The sequence below is a fragment of the Antechinus flavipes genome, chromosome 2 (genome assembly GCF_016432865.1).
Source record: "Antechinus flavipes isolate AdamAnt ecotype Samford, QLD, Australia chromosome 2, AdamAnt_v2, whole genome shotgun sequence".
Taxonomy (NCBI): Eukaryota; Metazoa; Chordata; class Mammalia; order Dasyuromorphia; family Dasyuridae; genus Antechinus; species Antechinus flavipes.
In genome coordinates this window covers 45,107,118-45,128,617 of record NC_067399.1, presented here as the reverse complement: position 1 = coordinate 45,128,617, position 21,500 = coordinate 45,107,118, and the positions used below count along the sequence as shown (strand labels likewise).

At 38.5% G+C, this 21,500-nt stretch overlaps 1 protein-coding gene and 1 long non-coding RNA gene across 3 annotated transcripts in view; one reads left to right on the top strand and one right to left on the bottom strand.

Moving 5' to 3' along the window:
• The first annotated feature begins 7,914 nt into the window (after nucleotides 1-7,914).
• LOC127547720 (trichohyalin-like) overlaps nucleotides 7,915-21,500 on the top strand; it is a 41,849-nt gene continuing 28,263 nt past the window's right edge. For both annotated transcript variants that reach the window (XM_051974691.1, XM_051974692.1), the window contains exons 1-15: nucleotides 7,915-8,470; nucleotides 9,010-9,144; nucleotides 9,789-9,914; nucleotides 11,483-11,605; nucleotides 12,252-12,374; nucleotides 13,197-13,310; nucleotides 13,908-14,030; nucleotides 14,694-14,813; nucleotides 15,443-15,559; nucleotides 16,774-16,890; nucleotides 17,327-17,446; nucleotides 17,679-17,798; nucleotides 18,429-18,548; nucleotides 20,419-20,598; nucleotides 21,175-21,309. In XM_051974691.1, the coding sequence (XP_051830651.1) occupies nucleotides 9,061-9,144; nucleotides 9,789-9,914; nucleotides 11,483-11,605; nucleotides 12,252-12,374; nucleotides 13,197-13,310; nucleotides 13,908-14,030; nucleotides 14,694-14,813; nucleotides 15,443-15,559; nucleotides 16,774-16,890; nucleotides 17,327-17,446; nucleotides 17,679-17,798; nucleotides 18,429-18,548; nucleotides 20,419-20,598; nucleotides 21,175-21,309 (1,722 nt within the window). In that variant the 5' untranslated portion in view covers nucleotides 7,915-8,470; nucleotides 9,010-9,060. The remainder of the gene's footprint in view (nucleotides 8,471-9,009; nucleotides 9,145-9,788; nucleotides 9,915-11,482; nucleotides 11,606-12,251; nucleotides 12,375-13,196; nucleotides 13,311-13,907; nucleotides 14,031-14,693; nucleotides 14,814-15,442; nucleotides 15,560-16,773; nucleotides 16,891-17,326; nucleotides 17,447-17,678; nucleotides 17,799-18,428; nucleotides 18,549-20,418; nucleotides 20,599-21,174; nucleotides 21,310-21,500) is intronic.
• Nucleotides 12,589-19,342, bottom strand: LOC127547727 (uncharacterized). Its single transcript, XR_007950257.1, has 3 exons — nucleotides 18,836-19,342; nucleotides 14,293-14,401; nucleotides 12,589-13,298 (listed from the first exon to the last, which is right to left on the bottom strand). It is a non-coding gene; the product is annotated as an uncharacterized LOC127547727 (long non-coding RNA).

The following is a 21,500-nucleotide window of genomic DNA, read 5'->3' as shown; positions in this document are numbered from 1 at the left end:
GAACATCCATCTTTGTATTCTGGTTGGTTTTCTGGAGGTCTCTGGACCAGCCTTTTTTTCAGTTGAATAATCACCTCAAGAATAGCCAGGTGTTAAAGTCCAAATTCTTTACTGTCTCCTTGCCTGGGGCTCAGATAGCTTTCTGGAGGCCCTTCAGACCAGCCTTGGTCTCAGTGGGGGGAGCAGGAGGCTAGCCACCACGGTGATGTGAATGTGTCTCTCCTTGGCTTCAAGAGTTTGAGCTCCCACCTCTAGTTCCCTGTCTTCTCCAAGTCTGACCCTGGCTGAGTTTGTCCCAATGTATATGTTCTATTATAATTAGATCATTTACAGTATACTGAGTATAAACCAATAATTATATCACTAGGGAACCATTATTTGTTTTAAGATTAAATCAGTCATACTGAACTAGAGAACAATTAATCACCATGCTAAACTAGATAACCATTGTCTTATCAATTTCACCGACTTAACACCTTGAAGAATCCTTGTTTCAAGTACAGAGTTCTGGCCCATAACATCTCCTGCTTTCTTTTGTTTTAGAAGATAGGTGGTCATGGCCTCCATGACTTCTCAAGGAAGTGAGAGCCCCAAAATGAGATGATCACACCTTCCCTGACTTCTCAGAATAAGGGATGAAAATACCAAAAAAGGAGGTGATCATGCCCTCTTTTATGTCTCAGGGAGATGAAAACACCAAAGGGAAATGGGTAATCAACCCAGATTAGCAGGTTTCTGAACTTGAAACAGGTATACATAAATCCATCACCATGGGAGGTATTACACAAACAGAAAATGAATCAACATAAGGAATCATACATGTCAAGAAGTCCTAGAAATAGTCCAAAATGAATCTATTGTCCATTACTTCATGTGTCAGAGAATCCAATAATTCCTGCAAGTTTTGAAATCTTGTATCAGCCTTATCATGTATTAGAGAATCCAATGATTCCTGATGGTTTTTAAGTCTTGCAACAGTCTTATCAACAATTTTTCATCTCAGGGAATCCAATGATTCCTATTGGTTTTGAAGTTCTGCAACAGTCTCATTAACAGTCATGCTCTTTTAGCATCAGATGTTTCTTAGGTCTTCTCCTAATCTTTCTCCGTGTATAGGGATCTGATTCTTTCTCCATGTATAGGGATACAAGCAAACCCTTTCCCACAAGCAGTTAACCTATCTAGTCCCTTCTATTCACCACTTTATGGATTTCTTCTCATCACCTGGCAATTATATTGGAGCTGCTTGCATCAGGCACTGCCCTTCTGTTGGGTTAAAAAACCTATATTCTCCCCAATTGTAATCCCTTTCTGCCATCTGATTGCTTCCTTGCTGATTGATCATATCAGGGTACTGAACTTCTAAGACTCTCTGGGTGTAACCTCAGCTGCCATCATGCCCCACCTGTTTTTTGCTTAAGGTCTTGGAGCTGGGCCCCGCTTCTCATTTCCCTGGGTTAGTTTAAATTCTGAGGCCCAGTGGAAGCCTTTATTGCATTTTAGACATAGAGTTTTGGATCTTGTTCTACCATCCTTTTTTTTTACTCTATCTCCCTGCCTACATTGAGCTTTAAGATGCCCTACTTTACCACTGAAAACATTGACTAGTCTCTCTGAAAGTCCCTTGCCAAGAGGGACCCTGTATTCTCATGTTCTGTATTATAGCCTGTGTATAAAAGGCATTTGTGCCCACTGTGACATAGTATCTTATGATGTCCTCTAAAGGAGCTTCCTTATGTAGTCCCCATATAATTCTTCTACAAATCTCATTAGTATTTTTTTATCAGTTGTTTGATCATTATTCCTGTAGCTGCATTTTCTCCAATTGTTTGTATGACAGCTATCTGCAGACATCCCACAAAATCAGCAAAGGGTTCATGTGGACCTTGCTCTATTTTCATGAAGGTTTCCCCTCTGTCTTGCCTTTCTGGGAGGGAGCCCTATGCTTTTATAACAGCAGCAGCAATTTGCTCATATGCTATCAAAGGGTAATTAATCTGTGCTAAAGGGTCTGCATACTGACCTTTACCTGCTAGTTGGTCAAAGGTGATTTGTATATTAATTCCAGTTTGCCTATTTCATTGGGCTTGTATTCTACATAATTCACTATACTCAAAGCCACAACAAATTTTGTCCAGGTTCTAAATGTGTTCTTGCTATAGATTTCTAATCACTAGAGGTTAAAATTTCATAAGCTAAATTCTCTAATACCATCTTAACATAAGACAATGAAGCCCCATATGGAGTGTAACTCTTTTTCAAATCCTTGATTTTTTCCAGATCAAAAGGAATGTATCTTCTCCTTTGTTGACTTGAAGTCAAACTCTTCAATAACAGGGTATGCTTCTATTAAATCAGATAATATCCTGTCCTTTTTTAGCTTTAATTAGTGCCTTTTGTAATCGCATCGTAGGCTGCTTCATAGGTGGTGCTGATTGTGTCACTGCCTCTCCCCCTCATCCTTCCTTCACTCATGAAGGGTTAATTGAGGGGGGAGTATGTCAGGGAATGAGGAATGCCCTATCCTGCTATGAAGCACCACATTTCTTAATTTCATCAGAATTGTACTTAAGTCCTTTCTTGTTTAATTCTTCATCCTGAAAGTATCCTCCCCTCCTGTTGTTTATTCTTTTTTCTTATTCTAATACTTATATAACTCCTTAAAGCCAATTGTATTAAGTTATATGTATAGAATGTTTCTTTAGGAATTGAATCAGGATCATTCTCATTGTAATATTCACTTGGTTGCTCTCCTACTAATTTCCACTCATCTGGATCTAATTCTTTTTCCTTAGAGAACCAGGGAGATTTGTATTTTAATATTTCAAAGAGTTCAATGGTCTGCTTCCAAGTTACAATCAAATCTTGGTTTTTTATTAGTGTAACAATGCTTTTCACACATTTTCCTTGAGGTGGAAAAGGTTCTTTCTAAACACATTTCATTTGTCCCATTTCAGCTGAAATACTAGTTTAACCCTTAAAGTTTCCTTCTTATCTATTTTTATACTTACCCTAATTTCTTGGTCATGGAGACTTTTTCACTGAACTCAGGATCATGTCAGTCTGGACTTAAATCCTTAGCCCCACGTTCGGACGCCAAAATGTAGTGTTCCAGTTGGTTTTCTGGAGGTCTTGGAGCGGCCTTCATTTCAGTAGATTAGTAACCACAAGAATAGCCAGGGATAAAGTCCAAATTCTTTATTGTTTCCTTGCCTGGGGCTCGGCTAGCTTTCTGGAGGCCCTTCAGACCAGCCTTGGTCTCAGTGGGGGAAGCAGGAGGTCAGATAAACGGTGGTGTGAGATGGAGTAAATGTGTCTCTTCTTGGCTTCAAGAGCTTGAGCTCCCACCTTTAGCCTCTGTCTTCTCCGAATCTGACCCTGGCTAAGTTTGTCCCAATTTATATGCTCTATTATATAATTAGATCATTTATAGTATACCGAGTATAAACCAATCATTATATCACTAGGGAACCATTATTTATTTTAAGATTAAATCAGTCCTACTGAACTAGAGAACTATTAATCACCATGCTAAACTAGATAACCATTGTCTTATCAATTTCACTGACTTAACATCTTTAAGAATCCTTGTTTCAAATACAGAATTCTAGCCCATAACACATCCTTTGTCACAGATGTATCACTATCCAGTAAGTAAATAATGCCTAAAATCTTCTGACAAAGTTAAATCCTAGCTTTCAGGTCAACATCCAACCTTCCATGTCCATCTTCTGATGCCATATTTCACTCACTGAGGCAAAGGTCACTTCTTTCTTCACATAGGGAGCTCTTTTTAAAGTATTGATTTGAAATGAGGCCCAAACTGCCTGAACCTTTGTACCACTTTTATCCAGCTTTTATTGAGTTTGGCTAACTGGTCGGTTGGTTGGTTAGTTCAGAGCAAGACCCTAAACAAAGAATGAGAGAAGGCTGTGTTCCTATTATGTGAGTGAAAAAGTAAAGAAAAGGAAAATTAAGGCAGTCATTTTTCAAACCAAACATCCCCATTCCCTTCAAGTGAATGTGCCTCTTTTGTGATGCAACAGCTAAGGAGACCCACAAAAAGCCAAAGGAAAGAGTCAACACTGAAAACAATAACCACATTAATTTAAAAGTGAATCGGTGTTGTGATTTAAAATTTAACATGCCCACACTCCTTACTAAACTAATGAAAGCCTTTTGTGAAGGACAGGGTTTCTGGTCAGATCCTGATTTGATGGGCAACCAATCAATACAATAGACATACTTGCACAGTTGGAAATGTAGAATGAAGATTGATGTATCCCAGGAGTCATTTGCTAAAAAGAGAACCTGCAAATCCAGAACTGTGCTGCTAAAGAAAGCAATTCATTCACTATTAGAAAACAAAGATTTGATTTATAAACATCCTGACTATGGAAGTATAGTTTTCTCTCTTTGATTCCCTTCCCCCATTCCTTAATTGTGCATACAGTAGCTGGTCTATGTGCACAGGCATAATGCATATTTTTTAACTAAATAGCCAATGTATGTTTTGGTCAATATAGACATGTGGAGGGGGGAAAACAAACTGATTCAGTTAAAATAACCCTTTTCTCCTTTAGTGGCATGTTCATTCAACTTTTTTCTTTATGTTACAGTAAGTTATTTTGTTCTCACTGTTTAATAAAAAACACATAAAAAATAACTTGTTTATTCAATAATTTCAATGTCTTTGGTTTATTATTGTAAAGTGAGGAATGAGTCTATAACTTTTTGCATGCAGCTGATATGGTAAGGGCAATCTCCCTCCCTCCCTCTCTCCCTTCTAACTTCCTTTCTTCTCTTTCTTCTCTCTAAGTTACTATAAAGAAATTGATTTAGATAATTTTCTCATTGAATCAAACATATTGTTGTTTAAGTGTTTAAACTTGTTTAAAATTTTAAAAAATAAAAATAACGTGAAGAGATTGATGAGAACAAGTAAAGACATTATAGGGGATGAAGTGTAAAATTGTGTCTCAGGCCAATAAGTGTGAACATCTTAAGTAGCAAATAATTCCTGATAGCTGGGATTTTATTCTTATATAATAATTAGGAGGACAATTTGAATGAGTCCAAGGATAATAACCAGTTTCCAAGATAAGGTACAATATTATCTATTGCAATAGAATTCACAAGAAAGCTTAGGGCTGCTGAGAACATCATCCAAGAGTAGGCAAAACAGGTGAGTAAGAGCCAACAGTGCTCTTGGTGAAAAATGGTGAAAAAATATGGACAACTCTGTATACACATTCCCTAATCTAGTCAAATATCCTTTTTCACACAGGTTTCACTCCCTAGTAAGAAATATTGCTTAAATACTATGACAAAGCTCAATGTTAGGCTTCTAGCCCAATATTCAACTCTCCTATCTTACTAGAAAGCAAGGTTTCACTTTCATGTCAAACTCACTTTAGCAAAGGTTATTCTTTCTCCATGTAGGAAATGCATAAAAATATAGATTTCACAGTACACAAAAACTACTTGGACCTTGGAATTACCTTTTCCTACATTGTCTTTGAGGTTGGCTAACTGGTGGTTTGTTTGCATATTTTCAATCTGTAAAAACAAAAGAAAAGGGGTGTGAAAGAAAGACTACATACCCTTATTTCTAACAAACTAGTGAACCAGTGAGAAAAAGCAAGTCCAGTCAGTTTTTCAACCAAACTCACTGCATTGTTTGTTCTTTGCAAGAGTTTGTAGAAGAGCTCAAAGAGATTGATGAGAAAAGGCCAAGATGTCACGCTTAGAAGTGTGGGATTGTGACTCAGGGTAGATGAACTTTAGGCCATAGGTATTCCTGATGTCTGAGGCTTTCTTCAATGACAAGTAGGAAGACAGCTTGACTGAGCCTAAATATAAGAACCAGAGACTCCAGAATTAAAAGCAATGTTATCCTTTCCAACAGATCTCCTGTCTAAGAAAGCTCAGTGCTTCTCAAAAGGTGATGCAACAACTGGGAGAAAAGGTGAGCAGAGAGTACTACAAGGGTGGGAAAAGGGAATAGCTTTGGGCAATCATAGTCTAACCTAACCATCCATTCTTTGTCACCAATATATCACTAGCCATGAAATAATTAATACTAATATCTGATGTACAAGTTCAATCCTGGTCAGCAATGACCTCCTATGAAATCCAGATTTTACTTTGATTTTGCAATCATAGAAACAAAGGTCACTTCTGTCTCCATATAGGGAATGCCATAAAAAAATAACATGCTAGTGTATAGGACTGCTTGCCATCTGAGGGAGGGGGTGGAGGGAGGGAGGGGAAAAATCGGAACAGAAATGAGTGCAAGGGATAATGTTGTAAAAAATTACCCTGGCATGGGTTCTGTCAATAAAAAGTTATTTTAAAAAAAAGAAAAAATAATAACATGTTAGGAGCACCTTTTCTCACCTCTTTGAAGTTGGCTAACTAATTGGTTAGTTGGATGATTTAAACTCAGGAATGGACAAAGGAGTGGAAGTGGAGAGCGGGAAATCACCCATCCACATTTCTACTATGAGAATGATAAAAGAGATTTTTTTTTTAAGTCCAGAAGTCAGTTTTAAAAATGAAAGTCACTCCAATGAGCTTTAAAAGGGTTTGAAAAAGAGGTCATAGGATGATGTGTGGGACTCTGACTCAAAGCAAAAGATGTGAGCACTTTAAGGGGCAAGTACTTCCTGAAATCTGGGGTTTTGTTCTTTGTGTAGAACAGAACAGATTGAACGAACAAGAGAATGAGAAACAGAGGTTCCAAGATAAGATGCAATATTATCTATCACAACAGCACTCACCTAAAAGGAAACTCGATGCTGAACAGCAGGGACAAAAGGCAGACAGAACCAAGAACAACACAATGGTGGAAAAAGGAGGCAGCTCAGGACAGTCATCCTCTAATTAGCTATGCATCCTTTCTCTCTGATCTATCACTACCCATTAAGTAACTAACGTCTAAAATATAAGGACTATTGTCAACCCTAGGCTGTCAAGCCACACTCACTGAGACAAACTTCACTTCTTTCTAATGTAGAGAATGCTTTCAAAAATATGAATTTCATAGGGCATCCAAAGGACTTGAACCTTAGCAATACCTTTGCCCATATCCTCTATGAGGTTAGTTAACTAATAGTTTGGTTGATTGATTTAAACCTGAAAAATAATGGAGAAAAGAATGGAAGTGGAGAATAGGAGACTACTTATCCACTACTACTATTAGAATGAGGGTCCATGAGTAAACTCACTCATGCTCTTTACAAGAGTTTATAGAAGAATTCAAAGAGATTAATGAGAACACATCAAGACAACCAAGGATGAAGTGTGGGATTATAACTCAGGGCAACAGATATGAGGATTTTAGGAGGGGAGGAGGTAATTCTTAATGTTTGTGGGTTTATTTTTCAATGATGAATAGAAAGACAAATTGTAGAAATAAGAGGATGAATACCAAAGACACCAGGATAAGACGCAATATTATCTATCACAACAGGACTTTGATACCAGAAAGCTCAGTGCTGGTCAGAAGATCCAACAGCCAGGAGAAAAGGTGAGCAGAGACAAGAGCACCAGAGTTCTGGGGATGGGGACAGCTCTAAAAAGTCATTCTGTAGTAAAGAACACACATCCTTTGTCACAGATGTATCACTACTCTGTAAGTAACATCTAAAATGCAATAATTAAGGTTAATCCTAGGATTGCGGGTTTGCAAGCTAATATACATCTCCTAGTACCCAAATCAGATTTCACTTTCATGTCCAACTCACAGGAAAAAATTTCACATAAGGAATACTTTTGAAATATTTTATTTTTATTTATATATTTTATATTATGTTATGTATTTATATATTATTTATTTATATATTTTAAAAATACTTTCTAAAATAATGGATTTCATATGACACCCCAAAAACCTCAATCTTAGTAGCACCTTTTTCCCACATCCTCTTTGAGATTGGCTTACTGGTTAGTTGTTTGGAAGCCTTTTACTTGAAAAAACAAGGAAAATGGGTGTTGGTAGAAAGCAAGATACTATTTACCAATATTCCTGCTTCATAAATGGGGGGAAAGAAAGTAAAGGCAGTTTGACAACCAAACACATGGCAATCTTCTTTATAAGAAAGTAACAAGAAGGGGCCAAGACACTACAGGATGAAGTGTGGGACTAGGGCTGAGGACAGTTGGCATGAGCATTTTAGGTGGCAGATAATTCCTGATGTCTGGGGCTTTGTTTTTCAATGATGAGTGGGAAGACAGATTGTGTGAGCCAAAGGATGAGCACCAGAGACACCAGGATGAGATGCAATATCCTCTGTCACAATGGGACTCAGCCACCAGGAAGCCCAGTGCTGGACAGAATAAGATTCAACAAGAGGGAGAAAAGGTGAGCAGAGACAAGAGCACCACAGTGGTGGGGAAGGGGAACAGCTCTGTACAGTCATTCTCTAATCTAACCACCCATCTTCTGTCACACAGATATACCTAATCAGTAAGTAATGAATGTTATAATCCCATGACACATCGTAGGCTTCTTAATCAACATCCAACCATTCCTCCCCCTCTCCTTACAAAGCCAGTTTTCACTTCCATGTCAGACTTACCAAGATACAGGTCACTTCTTTCTCCATGTTGGGAATGCTTTTTTAAAAATTTTTAAATGGTTTAAACAGGACCCAAAAAAACCTGGCTCTTGGCAACATCTTTTTGGATTTCCTCTTTGAGGATAGCTAAGTTGGATGTGTTATGACTGGAAAGAGAAGGAAAAATGAGTGGGAGTGAAGGGCAAAAAGCTACCTACTATGTGAGTACAGAACTGAGAAAAAAGAAAGTCCAGAAAATCAGATTTCCAACCAAACTGACTTTAATGTTCTTTGGAAGAGTCAGTGAGAGAGATCAAAAAAATTATTGAGTTCAGGCCAAGACATAACAGGATGAAATGTGGGACTATTACTCAGGGTGATAGCTGTGAGCATTTTTTGTGACAGGTAATTCCTAACATTTGGTGCTTTCTTTTTCAATAATGAATAGGAGGGTAGATTGCATGAGCCAGAAGATGAGCAACAGCGAAGTCAGGATAGGATGCGATATAATACATCACAATGGGACTCACCTACCAGAAAGCTGAGTGCTAGAGAGAAGAAGATGAAACAGGTGGGGGAAAAGGTGAATCAAAAGCACCAAAGTGGTGGGGAAGGGAAACATTTCTGAACTGACAATTCTGTAATGAAGGCCACCCCTCCTTTATCACAGATGTATCACTACCCGGTATAACTAACATCTAAAATTCAATGACCTTAGTCATTGCTAGAACTGATGGCCAACAACCTAACTCATATTTCCTTGCATTATATCAAGATTTCACCATTGCACTGAGACAAAAGGTCATCTGTTTCTCCAATTAAGGAATTTTTTAAAAATATTAATTCATAATATATAGAAACCACCTATAATTTTGCAGCACCTGCTCCCACTTCCACTTTGAAGCTGGATAACAGGTTGGTTTGTTGGATGATTTGTAACTGGAAAACAAAGGAATTATAAGTGGGAATTGAGGGCGAGAAATTACCTCTCCATTCTCCAATATAAGTGGGAAAGTGAGAAAAAAGAGAATCCAGAAAGTCACATTTATTACAAAACTAGTTCCAAAGTTTTAAAAAGAATTTGCAGAAATGGCCAAAAAAACTGGTGAGAAAAGGTCAAGACATCACAGATAAAGTGTAGAACTATGGCACACAGCAATATATGTGAGCATTTGAGTTGGCAGATAATTCTTGGTGACTAGGTCTTTCTTCTTCAATAATGGATAGGAAGAGGATGAATCAGAGGGTGAATATCAGAAACACCAGGATGAGACACAACCTCATCCATCAACACGGGACTCAACTTCAACAAGACGCAGTACTGTCGAGAAGACCCAACCCCTAGCAGAAGAGGTGAGCATAGCCAGCAGCTATGGTGGGAAAAGAGCACAACTGGGGACAGGCATTCTCTAATTTAGGCATGCATCCTTTGCCAGATGGGTAAGTAATTAATGCCTAAATCCCATGATAGGTCAGTCCTAGGCTTGTGGTCAACATGCAAAAACATACCTACCTTGGTATCAAGAGGTTTCATTTTCATGATCAATTATTTATGTAGGGAGGGCTTTTTAAAATATAGATTTACAGAGAAATGCAAAATAAGACAACTCTGAGATACCACTACACACCTGTCAGATTGGCTAGAATGACAGGGAAAGATAATGTGGAATGTTGGCAGGGATGTGGGAAAACAGGGACACTGATACATTGCTGGTGGAATTGTGAACACATCCAGCCATTCTGGAGAGCAATCTGGAATTATGCTTAAAAAGCTATCAAACTGTGCAATGCCCTTTGACCCAGCAGTGTTACTACTGGGCTTATACCCCAAAGAGATCTTAAAGAAGGGAAAGGGACCTGTATGTGCAAGAATGTTTGTGGCAGCCCTCTTTGTAGTGGCTAGAAACTGGAAACTGAGTGGATGCCCATCAATTGGAGAATGGCTGAATAAATTGTGGTATATGAATATTATGAAATATTATTGTTCTGTAAGAAATGGCCAACAGCATAATTTCAGAAAGGCCTGGAGAGAATTACATGAACTGATGCTGAGTGAAATGAGCAGGACCAGGAGATCATTATATACTTCAACAACAATACTATATGAGGATCAATTCTGATGGAAGTGGCCCTCTTTAGCAATGAGATGATCCAAATCAGTTCCAATAGAGCAGTAATAAACTGAACCAGCTATACCCAGCAAAAGAACTCTGGGAGTTGACTATGAACCACTACATAGCATTCCCAATCCTTCTATTTTTGTCCACCTGCATTTTTTATTTCCTTCACAGGCTAATTGTACACTATTTCAAAGTCCGATTCTTTATACAGTAAAATAACCGTTCGGACATGTATACATATATTATATTTAACTTAGACTTTAACATATTTAACATGTATTGGTCAACCTGCCATCTCGGGGAAGGGGTGGGGGTTAGGAGGGAAAAAATTGGAACAAAAGGATTTGCAGCTGTCAATGCTGGAAAATTACCTATGCATATATTTGTAAATAAAAATCTATTAAAAAATAAAAATGTAGATTTAATTATACCTCCATATAACCTGTATCTGGCTAGTACCATTTCCCAACTTCACTTTTAGAATGGCAAGCAGAGTGCTTGATTGGTTGTTTTAGAGGTGGAAAACAGAGTAGAGGTAGGAATAGAGGGCAGGAGAACAATCTTCCCCCATTCCTACGTTGTAAGTGGGGAAGGAAGAAAAAAGAGAATCCAGAAGGTCAGTTTTCTAACTAAACTCATTCAGGTATTTGACAAGAATTCACAGAAATGGTTAAAGTGATGGATAAGAATAAGTGAATGCATCACAGATGAACTGTAGAACTGTGGTATGGGGCAATATGAGCATTTTAGTTGGCAGGTAATTCTTCATGACGGAGCCTTTTGTTCTTCAATAATAAATAGAAGGGCATTACCCCAGAAGAGGAGAAGCAGAAACAACAGGATAAGATGGAGCGTCCTCCATCAGCACAGGAAATGAATGTAAGAAGGTGCTGTATTGAAGACATGAAATTCCTACCAGAGGAGGTGAGCACACAGCCATTACCTCCACAATGGTGGGAAAGGGACATAATTCTGGACAGACATTGTCTTATTTATGTAGGCTTACATCTCTTTGTCAAATGGCATATCATTCCCTCAAAAGTAAATCTCATGACAGGTCAGTCCGAGGCTTGCTGATGAATATGCAAACCTACCTAACTTGCTACCAAAGAGACATTTCATTTTTATGTCATACTCACTGAGGAAAAGTATATTTCTCTTATGTAGGGAGTGCTTTCAAAAATAAAGATTTAATAACACCTACAAATGATTTGGATCTGGGCAGTACCTTTTCCCACCTCCTCTTCTAGAATGGCAAGCTTGCTTGCTTGCTTGGTTTTTTTAGAACTGGAAAACAAAAAAAATATAGGTAGGCGTAAAAGGCAGGAGACAACCTCTCCCCATTCTTACTTTGAGAGTGAGAAAAAGAGAATTCAGAGGATTACTTTTTTTAACTATACTCATTCATGTAATTGACAAGAATTTGCAGAAATGGTCAAAAAGACTAATGAGAATAAGTCCAGATATCAAGGTGAATTGTAGGAATGGGGCACAGGGCAATATGGGTGAGTAGTTGAATTGGCAGGTAGTTCTTGATGACTGGGCCTTTTGTTCTTCAATATCATAATAGGTGGCTAAGTTAGAGGAGGAGAAGCAGTTTCAACGGGCTAGGATGGAACGTCATCCATCAGTACAGGTCTCAGTTTCAACAAAGCGCAGTACTGCCGGGAGCATTCAACCCCCAGCAGAAGAGGTGAGCTCAGCAAATACCTCTACAATGGTGGGAAAGGGACACAATTCTGGACAAATATTCTCTAATTTTTGCATGCATCCTTTGTCAATTGGGTATCTTTCCCCCATAAGTAAGTCATGTCTAATCTCATGACAGGTCAGTCCAAAGCTTGCTGGTTAACATACAAACCCTACCTATCCAACTACCAAAGAGAGGATTCACTTTCATGTCACACTCAAATTAGAAAAAGTTTATTTGTCTATTTAGGGAATGCTTTAAAAAATATCTACAGATTTAGGGAACAGCTAGATGGCACAGTGGATAAAGCACCAGCCCTGAAGTCAGGAGGGACCTGAGTTCAAATCCGGCCTTAGACACTTAATATTTCTTAGCTGTGTGACCCTGGACAAGTCACTTAACCCCAATTGCCTCAGCAAAAATAATAATAACAATAATACAGATTTAATAATACCTCCAAAAGACCTGGATCTGGCCAGTACAGTTTCCCATGTCTTCTTCTAGAATGGCAAGCCGCTTGTTTGTTGGATGTTTTAGAGCTGGAAAACAAAGGAAGTAAAGATAGGAGCAGAGGGCAGAAGACAATCTTCTGTCATTCCTACTTTGTGAATGAGGAAATGAGAAAAAAGAAAGTATCTAGGTTGTCAGTTTTCTCTCATTCTGATATTTGACAAGAATTTGAGGAAATTTCAAAGAGACTGATGAGAATAAGTCAGATATCCCAGGTAAAATGCAGGGCTGTGGCACAGGACAACATGTGTGAGCATTTGAGTTGATAGGTAATTCTTGATGACTGGGTCTTTGTTCTTCAATGATGAATAATAGGAGGGTGAGTCAGAGGAGAAGGAGAGACGCCGGGATACGATGGAACGTCGTCCATCAAAACGGGACTCTACTTCATCAAGGCGCAGTACTGTTGAGAAACCCCTAGCAGAAGAAGTAAGCAGAGTCAGTGGTGGGAAAGGGACACAATTTTTGGATATACATTCTCTGATGTTGGCTTACATCCTTTGTCAAATAGGTATCATTCCCCATAAGTAACTAATGCCTAAATCCTATCACTGTTCAATCCTAGCTTTGCTAGATCAACATACAAACCTACCTATGTTGCTACCACAGAGAGATTTCACTTTCATGAAATAATCACTGAGGCAAAGATCATTTATTTCTCTATGTAGGAAATGCCTTTTTGAAAATTTAATACCTCCAAATGACCTGAATCTGCCAGAACTTCTTCCCACCATCTGTCTTATGTTGGCTAGCTGCTTATATGGTTGGTTATTTTAGAGTTCAAAAACAAATTATAGTGGCAACTAAGGGCAGGAGACCACTTCCCCATATTACTATTACTTTTTCTAAAATGTCACTTTGCTGAGTTAAATTGCAATGTTTGGACAAGAATTTCCATAAATGATCAAAAAAAAATTGTGAGTAAGTCAAAATATCATAGGTGATATGTAGGACAATAGCACAGGGCTATACGTGTGAGCATTTTAGTTAATGACTGAGCCTTCGTTCTTCAATAACAAATAATAGGAGGATGGGTCAAAAGATGAGAAGCAGAGACGCCGGGATACGATGGAACATCGTCCATCAACACGGGACTCAACTTCACCAAGACGCAGTACTGTCGAGATGATTCAACTCCCAGCAGAAGAGGTGAGCACAGTTGTGGAAAAGGGACACAATTCTGGACAGGCATTCTCTAATTTTTGCATGCATCCTTTGTCAAATGGATATCATGCCCCATAAGTATCTAATGCCTAATCTCATGACTGTTCAATCCTAGGCTTGCTGGTCAGCCTTCAAACTTATCTATCCTCCTATCAATGAAAGGTTTCACTTTCATGTTACACTCAACTGAAGCAACAGTTATTTCTCTATGTAGGGAGTGCTTTTAAAAATAAAGTTTTAATAATACCTGCAAATGACCCGGATCTTTGATCTGGCCAGGATCTTTGATCTGGCCAAGACCTTTTCCCGCTTCCTCTGAGAATGGCAAGCTGCTTGCTTGGTTGGTTGTTTTACAGCTGGAAAACAAAGGAAGTATAAGTAGGAGTAGAGGGCAAGAGACAATCTACCCTCCTTCCCATCATGTAAGTGAGGAAGTGAGAAAAAGAAGAGTCCAGAAGGTCAGTTTTCTAACTGATGTCATTCAGGTATTTGATAAGAATCTGCAGAAATGGTCAAAAAGATAATAATAATAAGTCAAGACATCACAGATGAAGTGCAGAGCTGTGGCACAGGGCAACATGTGTGAGCTTTTGAGTTAGATGGTAATTCTTGATGACTGGGTCTTTGTTCTTCAATGATGAATAATAGGAGGATGAGTCAGAGGAGAAGGAGAGACGCCGGGATACGATGGAACGTCGTCCATCCAAACGGGACTCAGCTTTACCAAGGCACAGTACTATTGTGAAGATTGAATTCCCAGCAAAAGAGGTGAGCTAATACCTCTACAATAGTGGGAAAGGGACACAATTCTGGACAGGCATTCTCTAATGTAAGCATACATTCCTTGACAAATTGCTATCATTCCCTCATAAAAAACTCATATCTAATTTCTATGGCTGTTCAATCCTAGGCTTGCTGGCCAACCTTCAAACTTACCTATCAGCTACCAAAGAGAGGTTTCGTTTTCATGCCATACTCAGAGGCAAAGTTCTATGTAGGGAATGAATTTAAAAATATAGATTTAATGATACCTCCAAACGACCTGGATATTGCCAGCACCATTTCCCACCTCTCTTCAAGGATGGCAAGCTACTAACTTGATTGGTTATTTTAGAGCTGGGAAAAAAGGGAAATATAAATGGGAGGTGAGAGCAGGGACTATCTTTACACATTCTTATAAGGTGAGCGAGGAAGAATCAAGAGAGTTTAGAATTTTCAGCTTTCTGAATGACTTCCAGTGTTTAAACAATTTGCATAAATGGTCAGAGACCATTGAGAATAAGTTACAACATCACAGGTAAACTGTAGGACTGTGACACAGGACAATATGTATGAGTATTCGAATTGGCAGGTAGTTCTTGATGACTGGGCCTTTGTTCTTCAATGACAAATAATAGGAGTCAGAGGATGAGAAACAGAAACAAAGGGATAGGATGGAACGTCGTCCATCAATACGGGACTCAGCTTCAAGGAGGCGCAGTAGTCCTGAGAAGATCCAATTCCCAGCAGAAGAGGTGAGCACAGAAAATAACTCTACGGTGGTAAGAAAGGGACACAATTCTGGACAGACACTCTCTAATTTTTGAATACATCTTTTGTCAAATGGGTATCATTCCCCCATAAGTAACTAATGGCTAAATCCCATGACTGTTCAATCCTTGACTTGCTGGTCAAAATGGCAAACCTACTTTTCCTGCTATCAAAAAGAGGTTTCACTTTCATGCCATACTCACAGAGGGAAAAGGTCATTTATTTCTCTATGTAGGGAGTGCGTTTTAAAACATAAATTTAATAATAACTTCCAAACGACCTGAATCTAGGCAGCACCATTTCCCACCTTTTCTTCCAGGATGGCAAGCTGCTTACTTAGTTGGTTGTTTTAGAGCTGGAAAACAAAGGAAGTCTAAGTGGGCAGTGACAGCAGGAGAATATTTTTCCACATTCTTACAATGTAAATGAGCAAGTAAGAATAAAGTGAGTCAGCAACAAGAAGATTATACAAAGATCAGTTCTGATGGATGTGGTTCTTTTCAAAATGATATGATTGAGACCAGTTTCAATGATCTTGTAATGATGAGAGCCATCTGCACCCAGAGAGAGGACTCTGGGAACTGAGTGTGGATCACAATATAGCATTTTCACTCTTTTTATTGTTTGCTTGCATTTTGTTTTCTCTCATTTTTTCTCTTTTTGATCTGATTTTTCTTGCACAGCATGATAATTGTATAAATATGTATACATATATTGGATTTAATTATTTTTAACATGTTAATATATATTGGATTACTTGCCATCTAAGGGAGGGATTGGGGAAAAGGGAGGGAAAATTTTGAAACAAAAGGTTTTGCAAGGATCGATGTTGAAAAATTATCTATGCATATGTATTAAAAATAAAAAGCTGTAATAAAAAAAGAAAAAATAATAAAGTAAGTTTAGCATTTTAGGAAAATGCAGGAAAACAAAGGAAGTATAAGTGGTAGAAGGCAAGAGACAACTTCCCCTCATTCCTACTTTGTGAGTGAGGAAGTAAGAAAAAGAGGTCACTTTTCTCATTAAACTCAATTGAGTATTTGACAATTTGCAAAATTGATAAAAGACACTGATGAGAATAAGTCAAAGCATCACAGGTGAAATGCAAGAATGTGTCACAGAACAATATGAATGAGTGTTTTAGTTGCCAGGTAATTCTTGATGACTGAACCTTTTGTTCTTCACTAACAAATAATAGGAGGATGAGTCAGAGGAGGAGAAGCAGAGACGCTGGGATATGATGGAACGTCGTCCATCCAAACGGGATTCAGCTTCAAGAAAGCGTGGTACTATTGAGAAGATTCGACCCCTAGAAGTGAGCCTAGTAAATACATCTACAATGGTGGGAAAGATACAAATTCTGGACAGGCACTCTCTAATTTAGGCATACATCCTTTGTCAAATGGGTTCTCATTGCCAGCACCGTTTTCCACCACCTCTTCTTGGTGGTTGCTTGGTTGGTTGTTTTAGAGCTGGAAAACAAAGAAAGTATAAGTAGGAATAGAGGGAAGAAACCACTTCCCCTTATCCCCATGATGTGAGAAAGTGAGAAAAAAGAAAATATAGAAACTCATTTTTCTACCTAAACTCATTTAGGTATTTGACAAGAATTTGAAGAAATAATCAAAGAGACTGATAAGAATAAGTCAAAATATCACAAAGGAACTGTAGGAATGGGGCACAAGGCAATATGGGTGAGTATTTGAATTGGCAGGTAATTCTTGATGACTTTGTTCTTCAATGACAAACAGGAGGAGGATGAAGAGGAGAAACAGAGACTCCGGGAGAAGATGGACCGTCACCCATCAATACGGGACTCTATTTCAAGAAGGCGCAGTACTATTGTGAAGATCCAACCCATAGCAGAAGAGGTGAGCTAATACTTCTACAATGGTGGGAAAGGGATACAATTCTGGGCAGGCATTTTCTAATTGAGGAATACATCCTTTGTCAAATGGGTATCTTTCCTCCATCAGAAACTCAGGCTGAAATCCCATCACTGTTCAATACAGTGGACTATGTATGGTACAGGGCAATTCTGTGAGCATTTCAGTTGGCAGGGAATCCTTAATGATTAGGTCTTTGTTCTTCAATGACAAATAGGAGGAGGAGGAGGAAGACAATGAGAAGCAGAGACCACGGAATAGGGTGGAACGTCATCCTTCAATACGGGACACGTCTTCAGTACCGTGCTGTTCTGTCGAGATAATCCAACCAGCAAAGGTGACCCCAGCAAATTCCACAATAGGGGGGAAGGAACACAATTCTGGATATACATTCTCTAATTTAGGCTTACATTTTTTGTTAAATGGGTATCATTCCCTATAAGTAACTAATGCCTAAATTCTATCACTGTTTAATCCTAGCCTTGCTGGTCAACATACAAACCTACCTATTCTGCTACCAAAGAGAGATTTCACTTTCATGTCATAATCACTAAGGCAAAGGTCATTTATTTCTCTTAAGTAGGGGATATATTTTTTAAAATTTAATAACTCCAAATGGCCTGAATTTGTCAGAACCTTTCCCCCCTGCCTCTTTTATGTTGACTAAGTGGTGTGGTTGGTTGTTTTAGAGTTCAAAAACAAATTATAGGTAGGAGCTAAGGGCAGGAGACTACTTCTCCACATTACTACATGAGGAAGTGAGAAAAAGAGACTTTAAAATGTCACTTTGCTGAGTTAAATTTCAATATTTGGACAAGAATTTCCAGACATAGTCAAAGAAATTGATTTGAGAGTAAGTCATATCATAGGTAAAGTGTAGGAATATGGCACAGAGCTATCTGTGTGAGAATTTTAGTTGGCAAGTAATTCTAAATGACTGGGCCTTTGTTCTTCAATGACAATATAGGAGAAGGAAGAGGAGGAGAAGCAGAGAGCATGGAAAAGGCTAGAACATCATCCAACAATATGGGACCCAACTGCAAGAAGGCGCAGTAGTTCTGAGAAGATCCAACTCCCAGCAGAAGAGGTGAGCACAGCTAATACCTCTACAATGGTGGGAAAGGGGTACAACTGTGAACAGACATTCTCTAATTTAGGTATTTATCCTTTGTGAAATATGGGTATCATTCCCCCATAAGTAACTAGTGCCTAAATGCCACGACTGTTCAATCAGGCTTAGAGATCAACATGCAAACCCATCTATCCTATCACAGAAAGTTTTCACTTTCATATGTCCTTCACTAAGAGGGAAAACCATTTATTTCTCTATGTAAAGAGTACTTTTCAAAATAGAGATTTAATATTTCCAATAACCTGAATCTGGGCAGCATCTTTTCCAACCTCCTTTTTTAGGATAGCAAACTGCTTTCTTGGTTGGTTCTTTTAGAGCTGAAAAACAAAGAAAGGATAGATAGGAGTTGAGATAGGAGACTGCCTTTCCCCATTCCTTCAATGTGAATGAGGAAGTGAGGGGGGAAAAGAGAATATTTTAGATAATTGTTTTTTTTTTTTTCAAAATACACACAAAGATAGTATTCAACATACATCCCTGCATCTTTGTAAAACCTTGTGTTCCAAATTTTTCTCCCTCCTCCACCTCCCCCTTTCCCTAGACAGCAAGTAATCCAATATAAGTTTAATCCAAAATAATAAATTCTTCTAAACATGTTTCCACATATATCATGCTACATAAGAAAAAACAGATCAAAAAGAGGGGGAAATGAGAAAGAAAAAGAAACAAGCAAGCAACAACAGCAAAGGTGAAAATACTATGTTGTGATCCACATTCAGTCTCCATGCTCCTCTCTCTGGATGCAAATGTTTTTTCCATCACAAGTCTATTGGAATTGTCTTGAATCACTCATTATTGAAAAGAGCCATCACATTTGATCATCACTTAATCATCTTGTTGCTGTGTACAATGATTTCTTGGTTCTATTCCCTTCACTTAGCATCAGTTCACCTAAGTCTCTCCAGGCCTTTATGAAAAAAGCCTGTTCATCATTTTTTAAGGACAATAATATTCCATAACATTCAGTCATTCCCCAACCAATGAGCATTTATTCTGTTTCCAGTTTCTTGCCACTACAAAAAAGGGCTGCTACATACATTTTTGCACATTGAGTCCTTTTCCCTTTTTTATGATTTATACTGACCAGATAGAGACACTGCTGGATTAAAGGGTATGCCCAGTTTGATAGTCCTTTGGGCATAGCTCCAAACTGCTCTCCAGAATGGCTGGATCAGTTCACAACTCCACTAACAATGTCCCAGTTTTCCCACATCCACTCCAATGTTTATCATTGGCTAAGATGACAGGAAAAGCCAATATGAGAGGTGTGAGGTGTGGTACCTCAGAGTTATCTTAATTTATATTTCTCTGCTCAATAATTAATTGAGAGAATTTTTCATATTACTAGAAGTGGCTTTAATTTCTTCATCTGAAAATTGCCCATTGATATCCTTTGACCATTTACCAATAGGGAAATGACTGTGTTCTTATAAATTTGAGTGAATTCTCTATATATTTTAGATATAAGAACTTTTTTCAGAAATGGTAGGTATAAAAATTTTTTTCCTAGTTTTCTATTTCCCTTCTAATTTTGGTTGCATTGATTTTGTTTGTACAAAAAAAATTAATATAATCAAAATTATCCATTTTGCATTTCATAATGTGTTCTCGTTTTTCTCTGCCCATAAATTTGAGGTCATTTTTCTAACTACACTCATTCCAGTATTATGATAAGAATTCACAGAAATGGTCAAAGAGAGTGATAAGAATAAGCCAAGACATCATAGGTGAAGTACAAGACTGTTCCACAAAGCAAAATGTTGTGAGCGTTTTAGTTGGCAGGTAATTTCTTGATGTCCGGTCCTTTGTTTTCAATAATAAATAGGAGGAGGATGAGTCAGAGGATGAGGACCAGAAACATCAGCATAAGATCCGTCATCATCCATCAAAACGAAGCTCAAGTTCTAAAAGGCGCAGCACTGCTGAGAAGATCCAACCCCAAAATGAAGCGGTGAGCACAGCCAGTATCAGCAAAGTGGTGGTAAAGGGATGCAATTGTGGACAGGTATTCTCCAATGTATGTTTACATCCTTTGTCAAATGGGTAGTATTCCCCCAAAAGTAACAAATGGCTAAAATCCCATGACTGTTCAATCCTAGGCTGCTGGTCAAAATGCAAACCCTACCTCTCCTGTTACCAACAAAAGGTTTCACTTCCACGTCACACTTATTGAGGCAATAGTCAATTTCTTTGTGGTGGGGGTGCTTTTAAAAATATAGATTTAATAATACCTCCAAATGACCAGCCCTTGAGCAATACCTTTTCCCACTTTCTGTTTTAGAATGTCCAGCTGCTTTTACTTGTTTGATTGTTTTAGAGCTTAGAAAACAAAGAAAATTTAGGTAGGAGTTGAAGATAGGAAACTACATCCTGATATTCCTACGATGGGAGTGAGGAAGAGAGAAAAGGGAGAAAACATCACTTTTCTGTGTAAAATTCAAAGTTTTGACAAATTGCATAAATGGTGAAAGAGACTGACGAGAAGAGGCCAAGAATGGAGCACAGGGCAATACTGGTGGGCATTTTAAGTGGCAAGTAATTCTTGATGTCTGAGCCTTTGTTTTTCAATGACAAATAATAGGAGGATGAGTCAGAGGATGAGAAGCAGAGACGCCGGGATACGATGGAACGTCGTCCATCCAAACGGGTCTCGGCTTCAAGAAGGCGCAGTAGCACTAGTCCTGAGAAGATCCAGATCCAACTACTGGCCGACCAGGTGAGCGCAGCCAAACCACTGCAGGTGTGGGAAAGGGACATGATCTGGACGAGCATTCTCTAATGGAGGCATACATCCTTGGTCTAACGAGTATCATTCTCTCATAAACAAAATTCAGGCCTAATCCCATGACAATTCAATTCTAGTCTTGCTGGTCAACATGCAAACCTACCTTTCCTGCTACCAATGAG